Below are 12,902 nucleotides of genomic sequence, written 5' to 3'. Positions count from 1 at the left end.
GTGAGTGAGGCGGAATTCGTTGCACCAGGAAAATGAGCCTCAAGGGGGAATGCCTCAGGGAACAAGTTACTGCCCAGCTTTGCTGGATTACAGCAGCAACCTTGGTAGCCACAGAAGGCACTCGCTCTGGTGTAAGGCACACTCAGGGGCAGATCTCAGGCACGGAGGGCCTGAGGAGCTGGCTCCTCTCACATCTACCAACATAGGCTTCCTTTCCCCAGGCAACTCAGTCACCCAGCCAGAACAACCTAAGGGGAAGTACACAATGTTGGGAGATGAAGCACGGGACATAGGAGGGCCAAACTCTACTGCGAGCCGTAAGCCGCACACGCCGGCTTCGCCTCCCCTCCCCTCCCCTTGCGGCTTCGTGAGGCTTACCCTTGCAGCTCCTCTCCCAAGTGTTTTGAGCGGTCTTCTGGAAGCACCGAGAACATGTCATCTTCCTCCAACCTCCGTGTGTGGCCAGTTCTAAACAGCGGGTTGAGCCACCTGTTAAAGAGTTAAAGGGATGAGAACTGTACACTTGTGTTTAAGTAGACGCTCGCCTTAGACCACACACACACATACACACACACACACACACGCATGTACACACACACGAGTATGCATACATACACACACGAGTATGCATACATACACACAAGTATGCATAGCATACACGCACACACATGCACACACTTGCTGCACACACACACACGCATGTGCACACACACACGCACGCATGTGCACACACACACGCACGCATGTGCACACACACGAGTATGCATACATACACACACGAGTATGCATACATACACACGAGTATGCATAGCATACACGCACACACACGCACACACATGCTGCACACACACATACACACTCACATGCACACACACTGGGAGGCCCTGGAGGCCCACAGCCCAGCCGATGAGTGCAATTCAACATCCAAATAGCCGCACCTTTATTCCTTAATGGCGTTCTCCCTTACAAAGACAATGGATCCTTAAAAATATCTAATCACAAGGGGCAGGAAAGGTACTAGACAGACCATCAGTACTCAAGGGACACGAAAATAGGGCCAAGGACAGAAAAGCTAGACAGGGTCTGGGAGTGCTTGGAAATCCAAATCAGTAAGATTGGTAGCGCATTACAACAGGAGAATCCGGAATCCTTACTGAGACATAAAAGGGAGAGCTCCTGTACCGATGACACAACACAGTTACAAAATTACCAGTAGAAACTGGGGGGGGGGGTGTTCAGTTGTAAAATGCTTGCCTTATTCAACCCTCGGTACACCATCTTCCCCCAAAAGGAAAAGAAAATTACCAAGAGAAGCTAAGAACTAACACACTAAAACAGGCCGAGAAACTGGGGTCCCAGGTAGCTTTAACTGCCAACCTGGCACGTCCTACAGTGGCCTGAGAAGTGAGCCTCAGTTGAAGGATGGCCCAAATGGGGCTGCAGTGCGGGCGACTGCGTCTGCGAGGGGACTGTCTTGGCTGACGACCAATGTCTGAGGGCCCAGCCTACTGAAAGAAGTACCCTTCCTTGAACGGGTGGTCAGGGCTGCAGAAGAGAGCTGGCTAAAAATGAGCCCATGAGCAAAGCACCAAGCAGCATGTCGCCAGGGTTCCACCTTCACGCTCCTGCTTGAGTGCCCGGCCTGATTTCCCTCCGCGATGGACCTGAAGTGTGAGCCAAATAAACCCTCCCCTCCTCCTCTAAGCTGCCCCCACCCGCCAGCCAGAGCATTTTATCACAGCAACAGACAGAAAACTGAAACACGGGCTATTGACCTTCTAATTATCTTTCTACAAATTAATTTTAAAGGAAAAATAGTAACTCAGCAAGACTGTCCCCCCCCCAAAAAAAAAACTCATTTAAATGCTTTTCTTCCTTTTACTAGTAAAATCAAAGTAAGAATCATTTTTTTAAAAAAAAAATGACATGCAGAAGTAAGTCAAGGGTGCACATGACTCTTTTTGATGTTGCAGGATAAGGACATTTCCAAGGCCAGACAATAATAACTTCCTGAAGCAGGGATCACGTTGCTCTAGAATAGTATAGACAAAAGCAGGGAGGCGCGGGATGGGAGGGGGGTTGGGGGGAGGCTCCTCGAATGTTGTTGACTCTACAAGTCTTCAAGGACGCAATCTCAGAAACGGAGCACCAAGCTATACCAAACTGGTTGCTTGGTTCCTCCAAGGAACCTCAGCCTAGAAGCTAGGAGAGAAGAGCCGTGTCCCAGCGCCAGTATTGGGGACTCAGCCCCTTCCCCTGGCCTCTGTCAACCCCCTCCTACCTCTACAAGCTCAGTTCCTCTGTGGCCTGTCATTATACCTCAGTACCTTCCCTAAAACATACACCAATCAGTGAGATTTGCCGCTAACCAGCTATGGAAACCTGCTTGGTTCTTTTTTTCTATAGTTATTCCAAACTCAGGTCCCCGGCACTAGAGCTGGCTGGTGACAGCCAGAAGCACTGAGTGTGGGAAACCCTCCAGCCTCAGTGGAGTCTACACGTGGCTGCGTGGCTGCTAACCCACAGGTGCCTCAGTCCCCGGACCCCCTCCCCCACCACCCCGCGCCCCCCCAACAGGAGATGCAGAGAGGATCCACTATGGTGTGGGTGGCTGTCGTGGTCTAACCATGCATCAGCACAAGTCACTTCCACATCTGGGTTGTTAGCCCTCCCCGGCCCCGCCCACAGGGACAGTCTCTGCCAACGCTGTGGGAAAGCTTCGGGGCGGAAGAGGAATGTATGTATCTGTCCCTGCTGGGCAATCCCATATGAGTCCTTCTAGAAAGCTTTGATAAATGAAATTATTGAATAAAGGAAAGCCCTTCCTTCCATCTTGGCTCTAGGGTCAAACGGCCTCTTCAGTGGGCCTGTTTTGGTGGGGGGGGGGTCTGTGTAGTCTGGGAGGCTGCTGCTCGGGGGTTTCTGTAGGAGGACGAGGAGTCCAGCTGGGGACACTCCAAGGGAGACCTCTGACTGGGAGCTACGACAGCTCCCCAGGGTAAACGTGGGGTTCTGCAGAGTTCCAGTGTCCCTGCCTGCCCATGTGAGCACTGAGGAGGAGGAGAGTCTCTTTCACCCTCCCCAGTGAACACCGGTCACCTCCCCTGCCCTGGCTCCATGTAGGTGGGCTTCCTAGACATGTCTGAAATGCTCCGTCTTCCAGTAGAACATCTGGTATTTTCCCGTCAGTACGTCTAAGGGGAATTCATTAGCATTTGCTCAGGCTAAAAAAGCCTTGTTATGGTTTGTGGTGGGTTTTGTTTCGAATCAGCAGGTAAACACAGATTGGAGAAGAAAGCTGGCATAGGGGAGTGGCCAAACTACTGCTGAGCATGTGCAGGCCCTGAGTTCAAACCCAAGAACCAACCCCTGGGAGAGAACAAAGAAGGAAGTAAACCGACAGTCCAATGCGACTGAGCCGAGATCGGCATTTGTACCGTGTGGGAACAGTATAGAGGGATGCGGTGTTAAATTAAGCAATAAACCTCAAGGAGCTCAGCTTCCTTTAGAAGATGCCACAAACTGATTCTCCCAGACTGTCTCACTACCCAAGTCCCAAAAACCCGGGCTGAGACACGCGGTTTAGTCTGCTGTCAGGCAAGCGCACTGGGACAAGAAACTATCTTCGACAGTCTACATAATGAATCATATGCGGCCACATGGTGACACCCTGATGCACAATAACCGATTGTAACTACGGTAATCCCCAAGATGTTATAAATGACATCACTAGCCGTCTTAATTTACGTAAGCACACACGAGGTTAGCAGAGTGACAAAAATGCCTGGCGACAATTTCCCTTAGCCCAGAGCCACCCAGGATGTCAGACTTGCACCACGGCCCACGTAAAAGGCCTGTGCCCGAGTCTCCTGAAACTAGTTTCAATCTAGAAAGTGAGAGAGGCATGTGTGGTGGCGATGGCACCTGGGAGGGGGCCGCAAGAGGTCTGGAACTCAAAGATAACATCGGCTACGTAATAAATATGAGGTCAACTTGGGCTACAGGGAACCCGGATCAAAAATAAAATAAAAAGAGGCTTCTGAGCCAAAGAGCAGAGTGCAGAGTACCTGAAGCTAACAACTGAGTCTAAACCTCAGAACCACAGAAAGGTGGAAAGCGAGAAGTAATTTCACAAAGGGTTCTCTACACACATGCCATGTACACACCCATACACACACACACACACTCAGACACATTCAAACACAGAGACACACACACATTCACACATACATACACATTCACACACAGACACACACACACACACAATGATTATAACTTGAGAAATTGCTGATACAATGAACAATGGACAGACACCTCACACCCGCAGCCTGAACCTTACCCACCTGGAAACAAGAAAACAGAAAAAAAGTGAATTCAGAGCAGCCATGAATCACGTCCCTCTGAAAACCACCTGCAGCTGGCACTGGGACCTTAGAGCCCTAAGAATTAGTCCTGGGTTAGCCCCAATGTGAGGACAGGAAATAGGGCTGCTGACAGAGCGTCCTCACGGGAGTTATCAGAAGCCAAACACTCCCGCTCCCAGACACGAATCAGTCAGTGGTCTACGCTGCCCTCCCCTGCCAACAGCATGCACTGAGCCATCACAGACCCGAAGGAATGCAACCTCCAAAACTGTGATCTGTAGGACCTGCTCTCTTGGCCGCTGGGAATCTGCAGTCACATGGTACAGTCACAGACACTTACACAGACCTAAACCCTGACACCTGACCTCGCATCCTTAAGTCCTAGTGCGACAATGCAGCCCTCGTCTCATTAGATTCCTGGGTTCCCGTGTCTCTGCTCCGGACACCCCACAGGCAGGGTTGGCGTGCCCAGGGCAGGGTTGGCGTGCCCACCCAGCCACTCCCTCTCAGCTCTTCTCCAAAATGACTATTGAAAGTTCAGGTTCCAGTGTTTGCATTAACCTAATGACGGAAGAGCTAACCCCGCTTCCAGAGTGGGCAACACTCACACACACACACACACACACACACACACACGGGTCACATGGGTTGAAACACGGTTCTGTCGACAGAATTAAACCATGTTACAGCTCTGCAGGCACGCGCTGGGCGCCGTGAACAGGACTTCTCAGAATACTGTTTCCCTCTAAGTTATTTGACAAGTAACTTCCTGTAATGGACATGACGGTATCAAAAAATAAACAAATAAAAATTAAAAAGGATCCCTGACTGACCCAACCAAACTGCTTGTTCCACGGTCCCCAACCTGCACACTGGACAAGGATCTCAATTCTTTTTTTTTACATGTCAATCCCAGTTCCCTCTCCCTCCCATGTCCTCCAACCACCTTCCCATTCCAACCCATCCCCCCCCCTCCACAGGGAGGGTGATGTCTTCCAGAGGGGTCAACAAAATCTGTCAAGAAATTTGGAGTAGGGACCAGGTCCTCCCTCCTGCCTCTAGGTTAAGGGAGTGTCCCTCCATGGGGAATGTGCTCCCAAAGTCCTTTCCTGCACCAGGGATCCATCCTGGCTCCACTGTCTGAGATCCCTTAGACTGTCCAGGCCTCCTAACTGAGACCCTTGTTCAGAAGGTCTGGAATCCAGAAGCAGAGAGAGAGGACAAGACCAGGCTACAGAAACCCACAGACAGCTGACCTCAACAATGGGCCCCCAGACTGATAGCTGGGAATCCAGCAAAGGACCTCACATTTTAAAACGTCCAAACGTCGCTGTCTCTTCTTTGAACCCCAGCCCTTCTAGTAGCTGCTTCCCTGTTCCTCCCTGTTGGTAAGCAGATGTGATGTGTCTCCCCAGGGGCCCAGGTTTTGGAGGACCCCCCCCCCAGAGCCATCCAACTGTCTCTAAAATCACACATCCAAGTCATCCACAAACCTGGCCCTCTGCCCTGCAGAACAGCCCTTCCCTCCCCTTAACCCACTCAGGGTTACCATAGCTCGCCATTTTTAAAAACCATAGCGCATAAGTGCCAGAAGTCCTGCACACAGAGGCGCAGGCTTGCCCAGCACCTGAATGAACGAACACTCTGCAAGTCCTTAGTTTTGATTCATTTCAGCCTCAAAAACCACCATCAGCCCGTGATACAGAACAATCGTGACAGAGACAGAGCAGCAGAGGCTTCCCAGGGAGGTGGTTCTGGACCTGGAATGCGCAGGAGCTTCTCCTCAGAAAGGTGAGAGGAGGAACTCATATGCAGACCTCTGTTTCCTAGTTGGTCAGGGAGGGGCTGAGTGGCCTGGCTTGGAGAGCACAGCACGTGTAATAGTGTAATACCCTCCAGCTCCTCTCTCTCCAGGCACTGTAGTTAGGCTCTCGCTCAGTGGAACCATCCAGTGTGTGGAGGAGACAGCAAGCACAGCTGTGCTATCCCGGGGGGGGGGGGGGGTCACCCCTCGGCGTCCGAGGACTGGACCCACGCCCAAGCCACATTAAACACGCACATGACACACCTACCTATCAAGTTCCCATCTTTCCCAAATCTTCTCAAAACCCAGCAGCTGAGGGTGGGCTGGGACATGCCTGCAATCGTTGCACAGGGGAGGTAGTGGCAAAAGGAACCAAAATTGAAGGCCATCTTGGACATAGCTAGTTCAAGACCAGCCGGACCACTCTGTCTCAAAGCAAACAAATAAAGCCCAAAAATGTCCCGTTTCCAAGGAGGCCTCTGGCCCGGTGAGTGTTGAAATAAACAAGCTTCATTTCCCTCCCCGATGTCCGCAGGCCTGCACCCTCTCTACACCCCCTTCCCATGGATCCTCACGTGCCATTCAGAGGTTTCTAGTACAGGGTTGGTTGGCTGGGTTGATTCTGGCCTGTGATGAAGCTGCAGTATATCACAGTAGATGCTCACTCCAGGGTGGCCAGGGAAGGGGTCCTACCCAGGGGCTGCAGGGCCTTCCTGGTTCAGCTGAGGTCCTAGCGTCCCTCTCCTTCCTGCTCAGCGCTTCTCGGCCGGCCTCCCGTATCTTTTCATCACCCCAAACAGCCAACTCCAAGAACCCGCACTGCGAAGGGACAGACAGACAAATGTCCTCATCTTCTTTTCAAAAAGCACTTCACAAGCTAAGAAGAAGGAGTCACATGGCTGGCACTGGACAGGAAGGAGGCTGAGGTGCGTACAAACTACCAGACAGGACCTTCTAAGAAGCGGGTGGCACCCTAGTCCCTCTAGCTCATCTGAGACCAGCTGACTGACGTGGCATGTCACCAAGATCCCAGCCCTGAGATGCTGGCCAGCACGGCCTGTTTGAGTCAAACAATTTCTTCCAAATGACCTAATCTGATCCCCACATAAGGTGTGACCCGGCAGACGCACTCAGGCGCGGTGCCCTGGTCAGCCCAGGCTTCCATGGCTGTGCAGTCTGCAGCAGGTGCAAAGGACCCTGTAGAGGACAGACCCCGCCCACTCGCCTGCTCTTCCCCTGGGGCAGACAGGACCTTTCCTGTGGCCTCTTCTGTCCTCTCTGTCTCTGAGTCTCTCTCCTCTCTCCTCCCCAACCCTTCCCTTTCTAATAAAACTTCTCACTTCAGCTCGTGTCTGTCTGGTGTGTGTGTCCCCAGCTGGGTCACCATTGCCTGCCTTAGAATCCAACAAGGCTTCCACATAACAATGACCCTTGCTTCCAAGCTCAAAGAGCAGGGAGGGAGGGAGGAAGAAGGGAGAGAGGGAGGGAGGGAGGGAGGGAGGGAGGGAGGGAGGGTAGGAGGAGAGGGATTTGGAGGTCAAATCAAAGGGGCTCTAGAAACAGCAGGGGGAGGGGGGAGGGGGAGGGGAGGGGAAGGGAGAGGGAGGGGAGGGGGAGGGGAGGGGAGGGGGAGGGGAGGGGAGGGGGAGAGGGAAAGGGTTCTGCAACGCAGACTGGCAGTTTCTCTAAGGCTTGGGAATTTCCCAGGTCAGAGGCCCCCGTGGTTTATACTAACAAGGTGACTCACACTGGGTCCCTGGAAAGTTTATACAACGGTGACCACAGATGGAGGCTGTCCCGGAAAGGCCAATCATGCTGTCAGCCCAACCTCTGTGGCTGAGGGGGCCTGAAGACTGAGGCGGATCTCATGACCCAAAGATACATCGGTCACACCTGCAGAACGAAGCTCCAAGTCAATGAAGCTTTTATTTTTATGAGCTTTCTCGGTTGGCAACGCTCTGGGCATCATTCATTACATGCCAACCTGCCGGTAATTATCATGTCCAGAAAATGGCATGTCCCAACGCCGTGGGACAGGACCAGGAAGCTTTGTATCTGGGATTGTCCCAGATTCTCTGCCCTCTGCGATTCTCCTGTTGACTGATTCCAACTGGTGTCTGCGTGCTGTGGAAAAATCACAGTTCTGTGTGTGTGTAGTACTTCCCTGAGTCCTGTGAGACATTCTTCTTTCACCCGAAGGGGGTCACCGGAGGTCAGCGAATCAAAGGGGAATCAAAAGCTTGGAGTCCCCAATCTTACCAAGGAGTTCTGAGGGGAAGAGAGGCTTGAGGGACACAACCCTGTAAAGTTCTAATGGACTCTGGAACTGGGGTCTCCTATGTCAGGTTGGGGGGATGCCACGTTTGTGTGCTTGATGGGAGATGTCATTCTGTATGTTTCTCATACTGGTTAATAATAAAGCACTGTTGGCCAATAGGAAAGGAAGATAGGAGGGACTAGGAGACAAGGAGGAAATAGGAAGTAGGAAGGAGGAGTCAAGATGGAGAGTCTGAAGAAAGCAGTATGCCGCCGGCTCCCTGGTAAGAGAAATACATAGATCAGCAGAAATGGGTTAATAACTAAGGCAGAGCTAGCCAATAAGAAACTAGTAACTGGCCAACAGGATTATATCAAATACAAAGTCTCTGTGTATTATTTGGGGCTGGCGGCGCAGCTGCCGGACAAGACCGGGCGGCGGCAGGCAGAAAAACCCGTACACCTTACATGTGCTCTTCACAACAAGTATGGTAAAGGCAGTAACCCGAAGACTACTACTGGCGTCATCTGTGGTAACAAATCCAGTGACTCTATGTCCCTCACCCACAGTGGCCATTCCTCTCCATCTTCTAGTTAATAATTGTGCTCTAAGGTAGACAAAAATAATAAATAAATAAGCAGAGGGAACGTGTAAGGACAAACTCTGCCTCAACAGCGCTCAGCTAAGCAGCCTTTGAGTGGCTTCTTCCATCCATCCCTGTATCTCCTGCCCCGAAATCCGACCTCCTCTGAGAACCCTGTGGACCGGTGAGGTCTCAAGGAAGAAAGGGAAGGGTAGAAATATAAGCCATGAGCACACCTCTGCTCTTCCCTCTCTGTCCTCAGAATGAGGTAGCAATGGCAACCAGCTTTAACCAGGTAGACAAACGTGCATCTCGCTGGGGTGCCCTGGACACTGATGATTTCTGGGTCAGTGCAGTGTTGAGAGCTGAGGGCTCACGTGGCTCACAGACCCCAGGGGACCGCCAGTCTGTCGGCCTGTGAACCACACTTTAAGCAGTGAGACTCGAGGGAGAGCCTCTAAGTCTCTCTGTGCCTGTCTCGTCGTAACAGAGAAAGACGACGGAGAGGCTCAACCAGAAAGGGCCAGAGCCTCTCTTTCCCTCTTGATCCACGATGCGTTTAGCCTGGGTCTGGGGAATGAACGTGGAGACAGCTGCAGACAGTTTACACCAATGTGCAATCTGATAGGAACAGGCTAAGCTCTATCTAAAACAGTACCTACCCCCCCACCCCACTCCTGAGTCACCAAAGGCCACCACAGCCACAGCCTGCACACACTGGCCCAGGAAGCAGAGGACAAGAAGGTAGGGCTACACGGACATTTGGCTCATCTCTAACAGACACACCCCACCCACATGCTAGCCAGGCAGTTTTACAGCAGAAGACGGCTACACAGAGGTTGTTTACTCTTCCAGGCCACAGCTCTGCGTAAGGGATTATTAGTCTACAAATCCTCAACAAATACTTGAATCACTTTGGCCCTCAGTGTATGAGTAGTCGGTCGGTGTTTATCAATGTTACCCTGTTTGTCCAAATTTACCAGCAAGCAAATAAGAACTTACAACAGCTCTCACGGGTACCTTGAGAAGCTCTGTTTGGAACAGGAACCTTCATGATTACTCAACTTTATGCCCCTATTTACGGAACAGGCATTGGTCCTAACAGAAGCAGGGTACACCGTGTGTCAGGACATCACACAGAACTGGGAGGAGGACTTTCCTGTCCTCCAGTTCACGGACAGCCTGAAAATCAGGCTGACCTCAATCCAGGAAGTTCCTCCAACCCAGGAAGGCTGCTTGAATACCTCTACCTACCAACCTCAAGAGAAGCCGGCTGGCTGCATCCATTAAAAATCTAAACTAGCAAATCTACTTGCAAGCATGTCTCAAGTACTCGAGATAAGTTCTTGGGGGAAAACGGTCCGGGCCATTCGCCGCACAGTCAACTGCTTTGGGTGCAATGCATAGCCAGTTTCTGCACGGTAAAATACATTCACAGCATCCCCAGGTAATATCATTTAGTCTGCTCAGGCATCTTCGGGTCAACTTTCCCAGCGCTGAGGTGTGGAGTACTTTCGAGCACCCTCTGTGTTTAAATGACTGCAAGTTTCAAGTCAACGGGAAATCTAACCCAGTCCTCTCTACTGCGTGTGGGGTTCAAGCTCCATGAGGAGACTATTCAGTTTTGACCGTTTTTATTTTTCCAAAGCTTCTGGCATAAAGGAAGTACGTGCCTAGCTGTCTCGGGGAGGGTTTTTATTGCTGTGAAGAGACACCCTGACCACAGCAACTCTTACAAGGGAAAACATTTCATTGGGGCTGGCTTACAGTGTCAGAGGTTCAGTCCGTTATCATCATGGCGGGGAGCGTGGCAGCGTGCGGGCAGACACGGTGTTAGAGAAGGAGCTGACCTTGCAGCTAACAAGAGGTCAACAGACCTGAGCGTAAGATCAAGACATCAGCTCCCAGCCACAGCCATGGTGCCATGCCTGCGTGCCTGCTGGCCTGCCTACCACGATGGTCATGAAGTCCAAACTCTGAAACCATGGGCCCCAAACAGCTCTTCTGTAAGCTGCTTTGGTCATGGTCTTAGCGCAGCAATAGAAAGGTAACTAAGACTTCAGTGTCAGTTGCAGAAAAGGGCACAGAACAACATGTTTTGCATACAGCACTGAGAAAGAAGGCAAGCCCAGAGCCTTCCATGTGCAAGACATGCATTCCCTCTGAGTTCCTCAGACTTCCCTTCGAATGTTTAAGGGCCCACAAACTAAGAGACTTTGGCCCTTAGCCTATGCCACCATATAATTCAGAATTATTTCTTGGCAAATGGTATAAAGCCTAGAAAACACACACACACACACACACACACACACACTTGGTTCTGAATGTGGTTCTTACACATAAGGAAAATTGATATTAATGCAGCTAAGCCTAAGTTTTCATTTATGTTACCACTCTGCACTCTTAGGTGAAGACCATCACTCACGGGGTTACGGCTGAGATGGCTTGAGCTCCACAGGCAGAAGTCACCAAACTTCTCCAGCTCTACAACAAGATCAAAGGCATTGACCCACCACCGCAGTCCCCACGTTAGCTCAGGGACTTTCCCTGAGAATTGGTTGCATTTTCCTATGGTCACACTCGCCACCTGTAGCCTAGCCTAGGCACGCACAAACCGGTGGCGATGACTCCAGACCTGGAGTCTGTGGGCGGCCAGAAACAACTCTACTCGGGACACCCTACTTCATGAACAATATGGAGAAACTGTGAGACGACAGTCCAAAACAGTAACACCCATTTACTACCCATTTACAGCCTACTAACATTCTCCCTATTATCCAGTGTCACAGCGGGGAGGAATTATGAACTGCAGGCGGGGCTGGGTGGGCCCCACTTGAGGCTGAAGGGAGGAAAAGAAAATTCCAGCTGAGTCCGCTCACACTCAGAAGCCTAGGGGCAGTCACCAACATGCAAACCCTCAGCCCGGAGAGCTGCAGATTCCGAGCACAGAAACACCCTTTGAGAAGTCTCCCTCGGCAGTCTATCAAAGGGCCTGTCCGCTGGGAAATAAAGAAGAAAAAGAAAACTCGACAACGCATTTCAGGGAATTTTCTGAAATGGCTTTCATTAAAGTGATAATAAATAACAACAGCAACACCGCCTCCGGTTTCACCGAAAACCATTCCACGGAGCCACTACTGCTCACAGACATGGAACACTAAAGCACCTCAAAATGATACAGACAGGGTCTGTGGAACGCAGGAGTGTCATGGCGAAAGAGACCCGCCATCCCCCAGCCAGCTTGCCTTGTCCCCAACATCCAATCCTGGGGGAACTCTAGCCAGGCTTTCTGGTCCAAGGGCACCCGGGTCTCACTGGCAAGAAACAAGGAGGAAGAGGAAAACCCCACAGATGCAAATCCCCTGGACAAGGACGGAGGAAGAGGGCCCCTCCCCGACTCCCAGCTCTGTTACCCACAGTACCACCTCCTCAGTGTCCCTTCAAGTTGGCCAGAGTCGGATGGGCTCTCCTTCCTGACCCCTGAGGGAGGTCCCACAGCCACAGCACAAGATAACATCTTTATTAACAAACAAGTAACTCTGAACACAGGGCCACAGGAAGCTGGACTCATAACAAGTCATCCACATGGACGGCTCGGCATTCACTGTGTAAAGGGCTCTTTCCAAAGGTTCTAGACCACGGATATGGTGTCTATGCAACTCACATTCCTCCGGGATACTGAAGATAAGCAAGATACACAAGACAGGTTCTGAAACACAGTTAAGAGCCACGCAGTAAACCAACAGGGAGTTGTAGTGAGATACTCACTTTGTCCACACTTGTGGCACTGACCACACCCATTGGGGGTGGGGACAGGGGCGGATGTTACCTGGGGAACTAAGTCTGAGGAGGGGCTCTGAGAGCTCTCTTGCTTGTAGCACAGGGACAGGAGAG

At 51.4% G+C, this 12,902-nt stretch overlaps 1 protein-coding gene across 1 annotated transcript in view; it reads right to left on the bottom strand.

Annotated features, from left to right (window-relative positions):
• Abcc4 (ATP binding cassette subfamily C member 4) overlaps positions 1 to 12,902 on the bottom strand; it is a 174,255-nt gene that overhangs the window by 147,181 nt on the left and 14,172 nt on the right. The window contains exon 2 of the mRNA XM_051195225.1: positions 379 to 489. Coding sequence (XP_051051182.1) covers positions 379 to 489 — 111 coding nt within the window. The remainder of the gene's footprint in view (positions 1 to 378; positions 490 to 12,902) is intronic.

The sequence above is a fragment of the Phodopus roborovskii genome, unplaced genomic scaffold (genome assembly GCF_943737965.1).
Source record: "Phodopus roborovskii unplaced genomic scaffold, PHOROB, whole genome shotgun sequence".
Lineage (NCBI taxonomy): Eukaryota > Metazoa > Chordata > Mammalia > Rodentia > Cricetidae > Phodopus > Phodopus roborovskii.
Note: the sequence above shows the minus strand (reverse complement) of the source record. Positions and strands in the feature narration are given on the sequence as shown.